This window comes from Sparus aurata, chromosome 12 (genome assembly GCF_900880675.1).
Source record: "Sparus aurata chromosome 12, fSpaAur1.1, whole genome shotgun sequence".
Taxonomy (NCBI): Eukaryota; Metazoa; Chordata; class Actinopteri; order Spariformes; family Sparidae; genus Sparus; species Sparus aurata.
This window is the reverse complement of record NC_044198.1, coordinates 8,321,099-8,336,348: the sequence shown is the minus strand read 5'-3', so window position 1 is coordinate 8,336,348 and position 15,250 is coordinate 8,321,099. Positions and strand designations below refer to the sequence as shown.

The following is a 15,250-nucleotide window of genomic DNA, read 5'->3' as shown; positions in this document are numbered from 1 at the left end:
ACTGCACTTAATGATGGTTTCTATAGAAAGACAAGCGTCGAATAAGAAAAACTGAAGGGTGTGTGTGTGTGTGTGTGTGTGTGTGTGTGTGTGTGTTAGATCGATTGTAAAAAGTGGAAGAGCACTGTTAGATAAAGCTTTCGACTCATATGTGTTTGCATGTGTTTGCTCATAGAAGATTCCCACACAAAAGATTCACCTCAATGCCTTTTGCTTATTTTGTCAAGACATTGCTCGCGGCACACATACACAAATATAGCATGAATGGCAATAAAAAAAATAAATGAAGAAGAGTTTTCAAATGTCTTCTGGGGGTCACTATGGTTTGCAGGTGTCATGCAGTGTAGGGTTGGCTTGGTCTTGTCCTGCCTTGATCTTGGTCTTGACTTGGTATTAACACCTCAAAGCATTGGTCGGATCTTGGTCTTGATGCCCTCCGGTAAGAGAAAGGCATTTCCATGGGACGTATGTCAGATTCGTGATCTGTGACCTTTTTAGTGTGAGGCCGGTGTCTCAGTCCAACCGGCCACCTTTTAGCTCTTTGCCGGTGGGCTCGTCTATGCTCCGATGTCAGGAGACAGGCTCCTCCGTGGCCCTCCTTATCTGGATCAGAGAGGCAGCCCATCAGCTTCAGGAGCAGCAATCAGCCGGCTTACCTTCTGGTGCTGAATAATCACACATACACCGGGAGAGCCTGCCAATCATCTACCAGGAAATTAAATATCCACAAAATTGCTGTTGCATTGATAGTGGATATTAAACAGACTGGTGGAACATGTTTCTGAGGGCAATTATTCATCCTGTAATCATACTGTTACAACGCCAGTTTGAATCCAATATGTTTTCTTTTCGCTGTCACTGGAATTGTGAATGAGAGGTTCAATTTTAGCATGCATTCATGTTTTTTTCCCCCCCTTCCCTCTGTCCTTCTGTTGTAGTTCCTGTGTTTGAAGAACATCCGGACATTCCTCAAGGTGTGCCATGACAAGTTTGGCCTGCGCAACAGCGAGCTGTTTGACCCTTTTGACCTCTTTGACGTCCGGGACTTCGGCAAGGTGAGTGTAAACTTTACACGTGCGGATGGATGATCTACTTCTCCGCTTCCAAAAAAGCTCTGCACTTGAACTGACACTGTGATGAGCTCAAAGAATGGTGCTGCCCAGAGGCTATAATTCTAACTACGGCGGGCGCCATGAGACATGATGCTGCTTGTATCACTGATAATATCATTTGCAGCAGGAGCTCTGTCCTTCTGTTGTCAGACGGAAACCTGTGATTTGGTGGATGGAATTCTTACGATCAGATGAGCTGATATACTGCAGTTTATGACTCTTACCAGTGACATGCAATGTTATTAAATCAAATATTTCTAAATTCTCCCATAACACATAAGGCCCCTGGCTATGTGTGCTGATCAACTTTTGCCCACACTACCTCGTAAGAAGCTTGTGTGTGTGTGTGCTGGAAGGGTGCCAGAGTGTGTGAGTGCATTGTGCATCTCCATCATGCCCATGTGATTTGCGTGGGTTTAATGCTAGTTCAAAGTCAAATCTGTCATTTACATTAAACTTGATACAGAGCGAGGGGCTTTCAGTGAGCATTTGGTGTAACACTTCGGGGTCAGCAATCTCATCTCATGTCACTGCGTTCTAGAGTTGAACTTCACTTTCGCTAACAGGCTGCTATTGGAATACAGTGTGGATGTGCGTGTGTTGGCTCAGCAGTAAAGGTGGCTGACTCACTCGCACATCATACTAGCTTTAGTGAGGTTCTTTATGGGATATTCGAGTGGATTTCTGTGTTTATTAAATGGGTCGTCAGCAGGCCACTGCCTGTAAGGTCCTTTTTTATCCCTTCATCCCGAGGGAGGTTAGGGACATGGCGTTTGAGTGGGCGCTCTTGGAGCACAGACATCCAAAAGGAGAAAGCTGCTCTTTGGGATTGAGCGGTGGTTTGGGATCTGATCCAGGTGCCTTACTTTAGTGATGGTTTGGTCATGTATCCAACCAGCCGGCTGTGCTCGACATTGACCAAGAAGTTTCGAGAGGGCTGTTGGAATTCCATGTTGTTGCATCACTTTGAAGTTTGTGGTTGTAAATCAGCAGTTATGGAATTAAGGTAGGGAGTTTATATGATGATACCAAGTATAGATAAATCAATGGCATCAGATTCTCACATTATTTCCTCCCATGAGACTGACCATGAAAGAAGAAAGCACATGGGTGATAAAGGGAGGAAGGGGGGGGATTGGCTGGTAAGCCATGATCGGCATCCTCTGTTGGCCTCACCTCCTGAAAGTGAATTGTTTCTCTGTAATTAATAATCCCTTGCCTGTGTGTGTGTGTGTGTGTGTGTGTGTGTATGTTATTGTGTGTGGCTACAGAGGAAGAGGCTGGGGGATGAAGGGTCTTTCTGGGCTACTAGGCTGTTAAAACAAGCACCAGGCATAGTATGAAGTCATTAAATTGATGATGACAGCCGATGCTATTGTGCTAGGGCTGCTGCGGTGGGAATGTTAATAGTGTAGCTTTTCCAGCTGATTGAAGGAACATGTAGAATTTGCACTACAGCGGTGGGGATTACTCGGCAGAGGTGAGATCTGAGTAAACTGTCTTACATCTTGCTGTGATCGATTACAGAGGATGCATTCGCGGGAAAGTTATCCGCTCATTTATCTAACATATCTAATTCAACATATCCACTCTCCCTGCTTTTCGCTGAAAAGAGGTGCGAAAAAAGATGTAGAAGGAAAAGATGAGGGGGAAGAAAAAGGAGACAAGGACTCGTTTGGCAGTTTGCAGATAAACCACAAGACGATGTCTGAGAGTCAATGAGCTCGCAGTGAACGGTATGAAAATCCAACAGCAGTCAGAATCAATCACATAGGCCCTCCATATGTCAATTTGGAAATTGCTTTTGTATGGTCTCAGCAGTCGCGGGCTTGTCTCGTCATTGATTTTCCATTAAGTCCAAGCATCACATTATAATATATTGAATTGAGTAGATCCCTTCTAATGTGGCATACATTTAAATAGTGAGAATGCCTCATAAACGGAAGATAAAAGGGGGCAGTTTTATTCCTGCAGTTAGTCTTTCTTAGTTCTTTTCTTTTCGCGGCTCATCACTGGATGTGCTCTTTCCCCTTTTGTTGCCTTGACACAAAAGTTTCTTTGTGTGCCCATCCGATAGCAAACAAAAGGGAATTCTGACTTCCATCACATATATCATAGTCGAGTATCATTCATCTCTTCTTCCCATATCATTCTTTTATTATTTCTTTTGTTTTCATCTTTCATGGAGAAAAATCGAAGTAAAAAGGCTTTGCAAAAGGATTTAGACAATTATGTTTTGTTGAAAAGTGAACCAGCTTCGGTGCTTGTGCTGATTGGATAAAAGAATGCGCTCTTACCATCCAAGAGATCTAGAAAACCCTCAGTACTTATACATACAGATTGGAATAAGGTTTATTTTAATAACTTCTGAAATAAATCAACACATCCTCGTACCATCACGGAACTTGCCGGTGATTCCAAAAGTATGACAATTGGACAACACCAGTTACAGCCATGGCGAAACAGTCACAGTTTGGGTACATCATCTTCATAATGATAAATACCTGGTTAATGTGAAACGGTGTAGTCTTGGTTAGGTTCAGGTACCAAGACTACTTGGTTTGGTTAAGGGAAAGATTGTTGTATCAACTATCTTTCTCTGAAATCGCCTTCCCTACCTTCCCTTAATTAGCATTTCATATTAGTGCAAATTGAGCACAAGATATAAGTTGACTTTAGTATGTTATTTAAAATATGTTAGCATTGACTTTATGGCTCACAGAGAACACAAACAGCGGCCTCCTGTGTGAAAGTCCTTTGTTTAACCCACCCATCCAACCCTGCACAGACTTTGTTGCTTTTAATTCTACGTCACGGGACTTCTTCATTTGCTGCGGCCAAAAATTACATTGCCACTAGAGGCCACTGCCTAACAATAAACATAATTATTGGTTGGAAAAAGCTGCTTGCATAGCCAACCTATATGGCTATGCCTTTTATAGCATTATCTTGATATTTCAGTTCTGGCTATATAACGGGTAGTTTTCAACATTTCAACATAGTACCCTCCTTCATTTACACACTTACTCAAGCACTCTTGGATCATACAGATCCCTTCTTGGTAGTAGTCGACATCTTGGACCAGCAGAAAGTTGTCTACATCAGCAATAACATCATCATCGCTTTCAAAATGACGATCAGTGGGCTCCTTCGTCATCTTGGGGAAGAGGTAGTAGTCTGAAGGTGCCAAATCGGGTGAGTAGGGCGGATGTTGGATGAGTTGTAATCTGCATTACTGGATGGCAGCCACTGTCGCTGTGGACTTGTAATTTTTAATGACTAGAAATACCACAAAAGCTTTTAACTTGAAACTTTTTGCATATAGCCCCTGCACTTTCATTAACAAGAGCTGTATAACACATCTCCTTATACTCAGCCCATGAACTTTTCAACCAGCCCTCATATATTCTACTGAATGACACTGGAGGATTTCCATAAAGCTCTCTAAATCCTGAGCTTTACCGCTGACCATTTAAATTAGGAAGAGTGGTGCAGTCTTACAGTAGATGTCAGTCACATTGGATGTCAGTTGTGTGACCGGTCCCTCCAAAGAGACGTCAGCTGACAGTTTTTGCTTGAGTGCATCTTTAGGTTCTCTTCCCCTGCGCTATGATCGGAATACCAAATTTTATAGACAGTGTTGTTGCAACAGCAGTTTAAACAATATAAGAATTAAATAACAGAGCATTCATATGTAATGTTTGTGCTTTATATCCAATCTGTGATGATCATCCCAATATAAGCCAGTGTTGGTCCTCCAGGTGTTTCACCTCTTGGGATCAAGGAGACAAAGAAATACAATTAAATGGAGAAAGAAAGCATGGAATTCTCAGTATGTCCCTGGTGGCATAGAGCCTAAACTATATATTTTTAATCTCCTCTAGAAGAGTGGAATTAAAACGGAGGACGTTGGGGAGAGTGAGTTTTGATGGTTGCTGCATCTATAAACATTAATCAGCCCCTATCCACCTTTCACACCTCCAGTGTGGCTGCCAGTGGCCCCCAGAGTTCCTGTCCCCTGGCCTCTGAACGCCATCTCTCACTCTAATGATGCCTTTTCTTGGGTCACATGCAAATGCAGACCAGGGCCAAGTGGGCCCAACGCTGCAAAAAGAAGTAATTGCCCCTTCAGAACCTTCCCCCTACCCCTTTCCAGTGGGGCTAGTATTGAAACAGATGGAGCACACACCCTGCTTGATGCCCTCTACTGATTTTTATTTTCATTGCTTAACACATTTCAACCAGCAGTAACCTCAGCCACACGCAACATAAGCCAGGGCCCTCTCGAGAACACAGTGGGGAAAAAAAGTAGCTGTACGGTTTCATCACACTTCCCTACTTCGCCCCCAAACCCATCCCCCCTCATTAGAAATTCATTATGACATCATTAAACCAATGAAATACAGCTTATTACAGTAGACCCGAGAGGACGCTTTTATTTAAACACCTCCCTCTATCCGAACCCAGCCGTGCCGTTTCCCCTCTTCCCAACCAGTTTTAATTAGCCACCAAAGGAACATTGCTGTCATTTAAATGAACATGGCAATCAGTTTATTTGGCTGTTGCCGTGATTAGCATAATTAGCCTGCACCTGTTAACCATCGATCAACAGTTTGGTAATTTTCCGTCTGTGACTGGAGAGCAGTGAAGGAAGGAAGCTTTCTGACAGATTCGCCGTCTTCATTAAAGAGAATAGCGTCGTTTGTTTGAAATGCAGATAGCGTGGCACGCATCCATTTCTGTCTCGTCGAAACAGCCTTGGAATCGTGACTGACTGACTTGCGTAGTGTCAGAGCCATCTGAGTGATGCTCATCCACATGAAAGTACAATGTCAAGGTGAATGGATGTTATTTTTGTGCTGCGTTTGAGTATGATTTAAATTGAATTTCAATGCCAGCTCATCATTTACTGTACATGAAGCAGCGATCATTTGCTAGGCGGTTCGGGTGACAGCGGCAACCTCACACGGATGATTCCAAGACGAATTGCGATGGATTGAAGTGACTGTTTTTGCTTTAGCCACCATAAGTAGCTGACTGCATGTTCTCTAAACGGAATCAGATATGTTATCGTTAAGATGTTTCAGAAATGTGGCCTGAATCTCATTCTGTACTCAGTTTACTTAATAATGAGTACAGCAAACACACCAATCCCCTGATTGAATTTGGACTCACTGCTCCCTTTTCAGCTCCTTTTCTCTCCCTCTCACTTCCCCCATCCATCTCTTCCCCTCTCCCTCACTGTCCTCCTCTCCCCACTCATTCATCGCACACCCACTCTGAGCGCGAGTATGTTGTGATAAGACTAAGCCAGCGGCAGGCGAGCCACCATTGTGTCAGGACGGCGTGATTGCCATTGGTCGGCAGTGTTTGATTACCCTCTCTGCTGCTCTGAATCCCGTGCACACTGAACTCTGCTCCTTTCATTTCCTTCCTGTGCTCTGTGGCTAAAAATAGCTAGTTGCTTAGCATCCACACCCAGTGTTACTAACATCTGGAACGCGCCTTCAGCCACCGTTGGCCTGCTTGGCCGAGTGCTATTTACTGAAGTAGGGTTTTTTAACATCAGTGACAGGCCCTCAGGCTGGCCCTGTGCTCATTCTTTCAAACGATGTGAACATTTTCAATCATGCAAAGTAACATTTAACCTAAGAAAGCTGTGCTGTATTTACAGGGTTACGGCTCAGTTACTGAACATTGTAGTAAAGCTTGCTTTTTAGGATAACTTTGGCTACTGGGAAATACAATCCAACTGGCATTTGAGTGGCCAAAACAAGTGTCATGTTCTGGCACACATTTCAGAACCACTTAATAGACTTAAAAATGGATTGATGGTGTAAAATTTGAAAAAGAAACAAAAAAATTCCAATGATTTTGTCGCTTCTCTGGTTTCTCTTGTTTCTCTTCTCCTCTGTTCTTCTATCTCTCTCATATGATTTGTTTTTTTTTGGACTCCAATTTCCATCTTTGGACTAAAACTAGAAGTGGAATGTTGCCTTGAAGAAATGGAGTTTGTTGCGGGCTACGCCTGAGGTCTGCTTTGATTTGTAGCATAAGGTTGTTCACATTTTAGCAAAACTGCACCGTTGATTGTCAAGCTGCATTAGCTGTCGGCACTTTCTGTTTGATCTGTAACCATGGATATGAAGTCTACAATACATTTCGGGTTCATTTTCAGTCTCATTTCATTAGTCTCATTTAGATTTTTGTGAGGGGTCTTAAAGTTTGAAATTCAGAAATTCAGGGACATTGATATATTTGTTTGTTCTTGCTCTACAAGACAGATCATACATTGTTACTGGACATGTCGATTCACTGTGGGGGATTACCTTAAAGGAGAACTTCGGTCGATTTAAACATGCAGCTTCATTGCTCAAGCTACCCTTGACTTGCCAGTACCGAAGACGCGAACAAATTTGGTCCAGCCATTACAGAGCTCCGTGAACGGAGACGTAGCATTGAACGCTAACAGCATGGGGTCAGAACTTTAGACTGTGTTTTAAGCGTCTTAACATGCTCCACATCTCACACCAAAAGTTATGCAACATCAGCAGACACCTTAGCACACAGCACTGTAGCGTGTATGACTCAAAATGAATAAAAAAGTAGTTAAAACAATGTGTTTGTGCAAGGAGCTACTTACCTGTTTGTTGACATCCTTGTCTTCCGGTAGCTAGACCAAACTAGCATATCCATCGAGTGTGCACTTAACAGGCTTAACAGGCTATTGTAAGGCTCATGGCTCATGACAGGTTGTAACATGGACATGTACATTATGAACAGAAACACGAAAATGCTGGATTACGTTTCCGTCTCCGCCAGTGAGGGAGTAAATGCACGCTCGATGGATCAGCTAGTTTAGTCTAGCTACCGGAAGACGCCGATGTCAACAAACAGGTGTGTGGCTGCTTGCACAAACACACTGTTTTAACTACTTTTTTATTCAGTTTGAGTCATACACGCTACAGTGCTGTGTGCTAAGGTGTCTGCTGATGTTGCATAACTTTTGGTGTGAGATGTGGAGCATGTTAAGACGCTTAAAACACAGCTTGAAGTTCTGACCCCATGCTGTTAGCGTTCAATGCTACGTCCCCGTTCACGGAGCTCTGTAATGGCTGGACCAAATTTGTTCGCGTCTTCGGTACTGGCAAGTCAAGGGTAGCTTGAGCAATGAAGCTGCATGTTTAAATCGACCGAAGTTCTCCTTTAATTGTATGTTGGTTTTGGTATTGATTCACGCTATGATTTTTGTAATGAAAAAGGATAGCGGTTGAAAAGGTAGTAAATTCATGCCTGCCATGCTGGAGAGACTGCATTATGTTATAGAAGGAGGTGTAGGGGTCAAGCAGTCACGGTCACACACTCAGGTCAGTGCGTCCTCTTCCATAAGTGACCACGTCCTTGGCCAGCAGTCCTTTACTGTCCAGACCAAAGTGCACTTTGAGAGCTATCATTTCTCTTGTTACCTCACCTTCTAAAGCACTCTATGGACTGCTTACTTCAAATCTTGGTTAGAATATGATGAAATGAGGACATTTTGTGCGACAAGTCGATTGAGAGTATTGAGAGTAACCCTAACCCTAACCACTTCAAATTCTTTAGTATTTTTTATTTTATTTTTCTTTAAAAGCAAAGTAAATCATTCCATGTCCTTTATCATCCCTGGTACGTGGTGGTTCACCTGACATAAAGACCACTTTTGCCCAGAGATATTTTTACACTTCTATCGAGTTTATCAGTTCTGAACACCAACCCATCCCCCTGGACTGCACTACATTTAATCAGTGGATGCTGCACTTCTCATACACTACATCTTTTTATACATATTGTATGAGTCTTGTCAAAGGCAGCCCGAGAACAAGAATTTAATTGCCAAAGACTGCATCTATGTGATTGTTGTGCGCATGACGGAAGAAGAAGCTTGAAACATTTGACACTACTTCCAACTTACTTTGCAGAGATTTTTTGTACAAAACCACATGATCAGTTCATAAAACAGGATACATTGTAGATGCAATAAGGTAATGTAGAATCTTTACTTACATTGTGGTGTCGTTTCTGTTACTCACAATGTTCTGAATACCTCAACTACCGCCTATTCCCCGACACCATATGCCGTGATCCAAGATCAGACTCAGTGCTCCCCTAAGAGAGAATTTATCTCCATAAGCTTTCCTGAAAACACATCCTCCTGCCTCAGCAGACAGTTTTGTGGCTGTTTCTTCTGTCCCTGTGCCCTCTTACTTCACACCCTGTCCATCATGACCCCCCAACTGCAAGTTTTTACATAAAGCTTCCAAGAGATAATCAATAATTCATTCCAAATGCCACGGTGCTGATGATAATTCTCCTGACATGAATTATAAATGGGAGCTTCCTCTCCCTTCCTGTGTTCAGACCCCCTTCCCTCTCTCCCTTCCGTGCTCTACTCCCACGACCTCATTATTCCTGCTGCTCGTTACCGTGATACCCGCAGAAACAGGTGGTTGCTGAGCAATAGACCGTGTTACGGCCCGTGTCAGTGCTCGGCTCAGGGATGCTGACTGTCGGAAGGCGCCCAGTTAGGTTGCTAGGTGTGTGAGTTCACACTTGCAGTAACAATAGAGACAGGGTGTGATTGATTTATGATGGCGTCTATTCTTATTGCCCTCAAACTGTCCCCTGGTTTTGCGTGTTGAATGAGCAAAAGCATGAGGTTGAGATGACCTGCAATTGTTACATTTGAATGAAATCTTAGTGCCATCTGGATTCCCTCCAGCTGTTCCTCACCCACCTGCTCTGTAGTGAAGCTTTGCTGTTGCACATGAATTCCCCGGTTTAAGGAAACGCATTACTGTCAGATGGGAGAAAGCAATTGAAGACGTTTTCTTGCAAATAGGAATGCCATAATCCAAAAGAGACTCTAAGCCCAAGGAAAGATGCTGCTCTGTAGTCTGGTGGTACAGCAGCAGATACTTACGTATCGCTTGCCAGACGCAGCAGGATGAACAGACTGTGGCTGGCCTGGGTGTCTTCTTTTAGTATCCTTTAGGTTCTGAGCATGAACCCCACCGCACAGATATAATTGATGTTCGGTAGATGAGTACTGATGATGTTCTGGCCAGTTTTAATCACCCGCTGTAGAGCCTTTATGTCCTGGTTTGTGCCTAAACAATGCCATTTGGAAGATGCAGTCGTCCCTTGCCGATGGCTGACAGACATCGTGACATTTGGACTTCACCCAACCCTTTTTCTGAACTCTCTACTGGGGTGGAGATGTGACACTTGTTCTGTGATGCTGTCAGACCTGTCATGTGTCATAATCCTGTTGTAGTTTTATTGTTTTATGAGATGGTAGGTCGTAGATTTTTCTTGGTTGATATTAACCTGCTTCTGTTCTTCGCTCTTGTATCTAAAAAAGCAGCACCTTCCAAATTAAGTAGAGGCATTTTATTTACAATAAGCATTCCGTCTTTATTGCTGTTTTTTATTTTTGCCTTTTATTTATTTATTTATTTTGATACTGTTTTCCCTCCGACAGCGCTGCACAACGGGGCCATTTAAATCCACCAGAAGAGAGAGAAGAAAAGTGGATAGCTGTATAAAAATTGTTTATTGAACTTTGAAAGCCCCGCTGCAGTTTGAATCCTATTGTGGAAATAATTGGCCTCTTTTGTTTTGAGTGTCAGTGAATGTTATCATGTCCTGCTAGACAAACTGATAGACAGAGACAATGTGATTTTGGCCCAAAATCCGCGCTCAGCCTGCCTATTTGTAAGTTCTGCAGCTCTCTGTTCCGCTGTGCCGAGGACCCAAAAGGGCTGCCGAGGTGTGATCACAGCCCTCTCTCACCTTTTTGGATTGTGAGTCAGCGGTCACTGGAGGGCGTGTCCCTGTTGTAAGGGTGGTGCCTTTGGAGCGCTGCAGGACTAAAGTGGGTGGGGGTAAAGAGGAAGAGCCCCCACAGAGTAGGAGTCTCTGAATTCCTTGCAGCGGGTGTGAGCTCTCATTATTTCTCCTCCCCTGATTCCTCCCTCCAAGGCCCCAAAGGCAAGGCTGTGATGGACAGGTACTTTCTCAGAGGAATCGCTGGCATGAGAAAAAGGAGAAAAATCGCCAAAGAGGGAGCCCATCCTCAATCATCTTTTTATTGCACAGGGATTACTCTCATATGGAGCTGAAAGGCAAAACCCACTTGGCTCATAAATCACACTTATCGCGCACAGATTTGAATGTGCATTTCGGTGTACACTCTGGGTTACGCAATGATGATGCTATTTGCCCTCAAATTTGGAATAATTTCCCTGTAAACGGTGGCAGGAGATGTTATTTTTGGGAGACAGTTGGCACACAGAGCGCCAGAATGTCAAGGTAGCTTTGCAGGATCATCAGAATAAGCTGCTTTTCAAAAACCATGATTAAATCATGAGAGTAACCAAATGGCAGACTGTGTCACGTAAAAGGAATCCGCCGTGTTTGTTGACAGCGGGTGTTCACTCCAAAAAATGTCCCGAAACAAACAGATTGCACGGGATACTCTCTGGATTTAATCAGGCTATTGTCTTTGTACTGTTTGGGGGTTGTTTCATTTGGTAGTGAGCTCTAAACATTGGTATTGAGGGGAAAGAGCAGACGGATTTTTAGTATTAGATCATACAGATATGAAGTATTGCTCTGCCAGTTATTTGCACTCATTTGGTTGCACTGAGTCATTAAAGTTTGGCTTGGATCCTAACAGCAAATCACCTGGAATGACACACAGAAATGTTAAATTATCTGACAGTACTGCAGCAAGACAACGTCATTTGTCTGTGCCTCTCAGCCAAGGCAGTTTTTAGGATTAAAGAAGCTTGGTTACAGCAATTAGGGTTATGGTTTGTATAAAACACGGATAAAGCTTTTGGGGCAAAAAAGTGAATTTGAAGCCAAAGTGGCTGAAAACATGCATTATTTCTCATGGCAGCAGGGGGCGACTCCACTGGTTTCATAAAGAAGTCAGATTCTATGTAAGATTATGAAAATATTACCCTACTTCTCACTCTAATTATTACCTGAGTAAATAGTTTCCTGATGACTCTATGGCCTCAATTGCGAGTTTTGAGTCTTCCTCAAAAAAACATGATGTTCATTTAGTGAATTATGGTCACATTAGGAGTAAAAGAGAGGATAAAGCAGGGTATGATTAAGGAAGTGGCTACCGTATGATTATAAAGTCACGTCCTTGGCTCATCACTGGGTCCTTGTGTGGTCAGATTCACTTAGGAAACCACCCCGAGTTCCAACTTTGTGTCTAAAAATGACTAAAAAAAAAAACCCAGGAAGGTTAAGGCTGTAACTTTAGCATTTCAAATGGTAGTTTTTAGGAAGACCTACTCATATTTTGTGTACTACTTGCCAAAAATATACACTGCTGACATTTGTACAGATTGTCTGCTTTTGGACAGGGCTCAGCCTCCATTCTTATCGCCAGATGTCGACTTTGGTGAAGGATCCTTGAGCAATGAGCTGAAACTATACCAGCGCTGGCTCCACTGACCTTAACAAAATGAGACCAACACCCACAGCCCTCTTTGGGATTTAGACTGCATATGAGCGAAACCAAAGCTCCCGAAAGCCGAAGACGAGATGGTGTTATCACGATAATACGAAGACCCGAACTAACCTTATTTCCGAACAGATTCGGTCGGGTGCATGAACGCTGGATTACCTGACGCCCTGACCAAAAAATTACCGTGTCGAATATGAGTGACCGTAGAAGTGGAAATAACCACTTTACTCAATTGGAACATCGACAGCACTGTCTATGGCAGCCATTAAATTTGTCATTGCTTTTTATACGGTCCAGTTCATCAAAAGGAGCCCATCAGAGTGCTAGATGACACACAGGCACATGTGGAGATGGACACACACAGACACACACACACACACACACACACACACACACACACACACACACACGTGAAGCCAAGGGCCATAAAGTCTCTGCTGGAGCCGGTGCTCTCTGATTCCTCCTATCAAAGGGCTGTAAAATGGAAATGAGACTTAATGGATGACATGGTCTCTCATTATCTGCAGCATGGATTGTAGAAAGTTGTAGCAAAACGTTTGACTCTGATGGCGATAAACCGATATTGGCGAGATGCTCCTGCCCACTTACCTTTTACGGATTCTATTAATCCACCCTCGTCCTCCTGCTGCACCACCTCCCTCTGCCAGATTCTGCATCATATGGTCAAGATGTTCCTCGCCACTTCATTTTCTCACCCCTTCCTCTTCCTCCCACCGGATTTTGTGTTCTCACTTTTATTTTCTCGCCTCTGATCCCTTTCGGTTACCCTTATTGTGTTTTTTTATCCGTGGCTGTGGCTTGTGTTCAGCTTGGCACATGGTAATTTGATACGGCTGATAAAACGCTAGCAGCCAGCCTCCTTATTGTGCGGTGTTGGGGAGCTTGCCAGGTGTTATAAACACCCCCTACAGTGGCCACTAAACTGATGCCCTCCTCTAAGCTTCTATTCATTTATTTCCCTGCAGGTGCCTCATAGCAGGTAGTAATGATGCACAGCCCTTGTGTGGCCAATGGGGAAGACTGCCTGATGTGTAGGTAAAGGTAAAACTTTCCTCCTCTAGGGAATACTGCCCAGATTTTGAGCATGTGCAACATTAGAACAGGGACAATAATCGTATAAATTGTCGCATTTGAATGCTTGTTGTTGCGAGACGATACGCTCTCCAAATATAATAAGCCACATAAAACTCAGACATTACAAAAATAGCTACAATTATATCAACGGAATATGAATAAACAACAGTTTTCATGCCTGCTGTTGTGTTGCAGATATATCTAACCTACTGAGTTTAGCATGCTAACCAGCTAGCAGTGCAAACACCAACACTCCCCTGGTGCTCCGAACCACTACATGTATGGCTAAATGAACTAGCTACTGGCAGCTCTAGTTAGCAGCGGTTACTCTGGTGACATGCTGGCCCCTGTTTGGTTTGAGTATGAATTTGACAGGTGGCCAATTCTTACATATCGCACCTTTCAAGGAAAACTGAATGGAGATATTCTTTAAGTAATAAGAGCCAGTCCAATACTGGTTCAGCACTGAATCTTTGAACTTTATTATCAAAGGTAACAGTATGTTAGCAAGTTTAACAGCAGATGTCATTGTGAAAGAATATTAGAATTAAGGCTGCGTCTGTAGAGTTTTCAAGTAAACAATAACTTGCTATAGTGGGAAACCAGAGGCCCAAATATACTATTTAGAGCTGGCTACAAGGTGCTTTTCTGGTGACGGGACACCTCAAACAGCAAATGAGATCAGTTGTGACCTTTGATGCATGAAGCCTTTTGAAAAAAAATGCTCTTGAATGAAGCCTGTGCTTTATATTTGTCTTAATTGTCCATTGAAATATTAACTTTTGTTGTTTTGTATAGTAGAATTGAAAAAAAATGTTGAAATGCTTGGATTTCTGGTATAATATTTGCCCCAAAAATTGTACACTGCTGACATTTGCAGAGATTGTATGCTTTGGGACAGGGCTCAGGTTCAGTTCTTTGGTGAATTATCCCCGCACAATAAACTGAAACTCTACCAGCACCATCTCCACTGACCTGAACAAAATGAAACCAACAACCGTTGGCCTCTATGGAATTTTAACTGCAGATGAGCAAAACCAAAGTGGAGTTATTACAATAATACAAAACAGCCAGACTATCCCTCACACTTGATAAACTGTGACTATTTCTGTCTGATCCATGGAGATTTTGTTTATTTCTTTTTGATTTAAATATCTGTGACATCATCATAATGTAAAGGCTTCTGGCTGAGCGGGAACTTAAGTGCGAGGGCCAGAGCGTAGTCAACGCTATTGATTGCATGCTTTGTGCATATTTGCAATACACACACTGAAACCAATATTGGCCTATTATATCATCCAGCCTGTGTGTTAATGGAGACTGTACTAATAAATTAGCTTAACCGCACAAATACATAAAAAACTGTTGCTGAATATCTTGCTGCAACAGTTTACGTACAAATATCATCAGAGTGTGCTTTCAGTGACAGGAAGTGAAAATAAACACGGGGAGGAGAGATTAGCCGGAGTTCTCGTCATGTCATGAAAAATAGATAAAGAGTGAAAGAACAGATAAT

The 15,250-nt window shown here is 42.9% G+C and overlaps 1 protein-coding gene across 11 annotated transcripts in view; it reads left to right on the top strand.

The window, feature by feature from the left end:
* The window catches only part of vav2 (vav 2 guanine nucleotide exchange factor), a 238,393-nt gene that overhangs the window by 65,910 nt on the left and 157,233 nt on the right, over positions 1 to 15,250 (top strand). For all 11 annotated transcript variants that reach the window (XM_030434886.1, XM_030434885.1, XM_030434878.1 and 8 more), the window contains exon 2: positions 939 to 1,055. In XM_030434886.1, the coding sequence (XP_030290746.1) occupies positions 939 to 1,055 (117 nt within the window). The remainder of the gene's footprint in view (positions 1 to 938; positions 1,056 to 15,250) is intronic.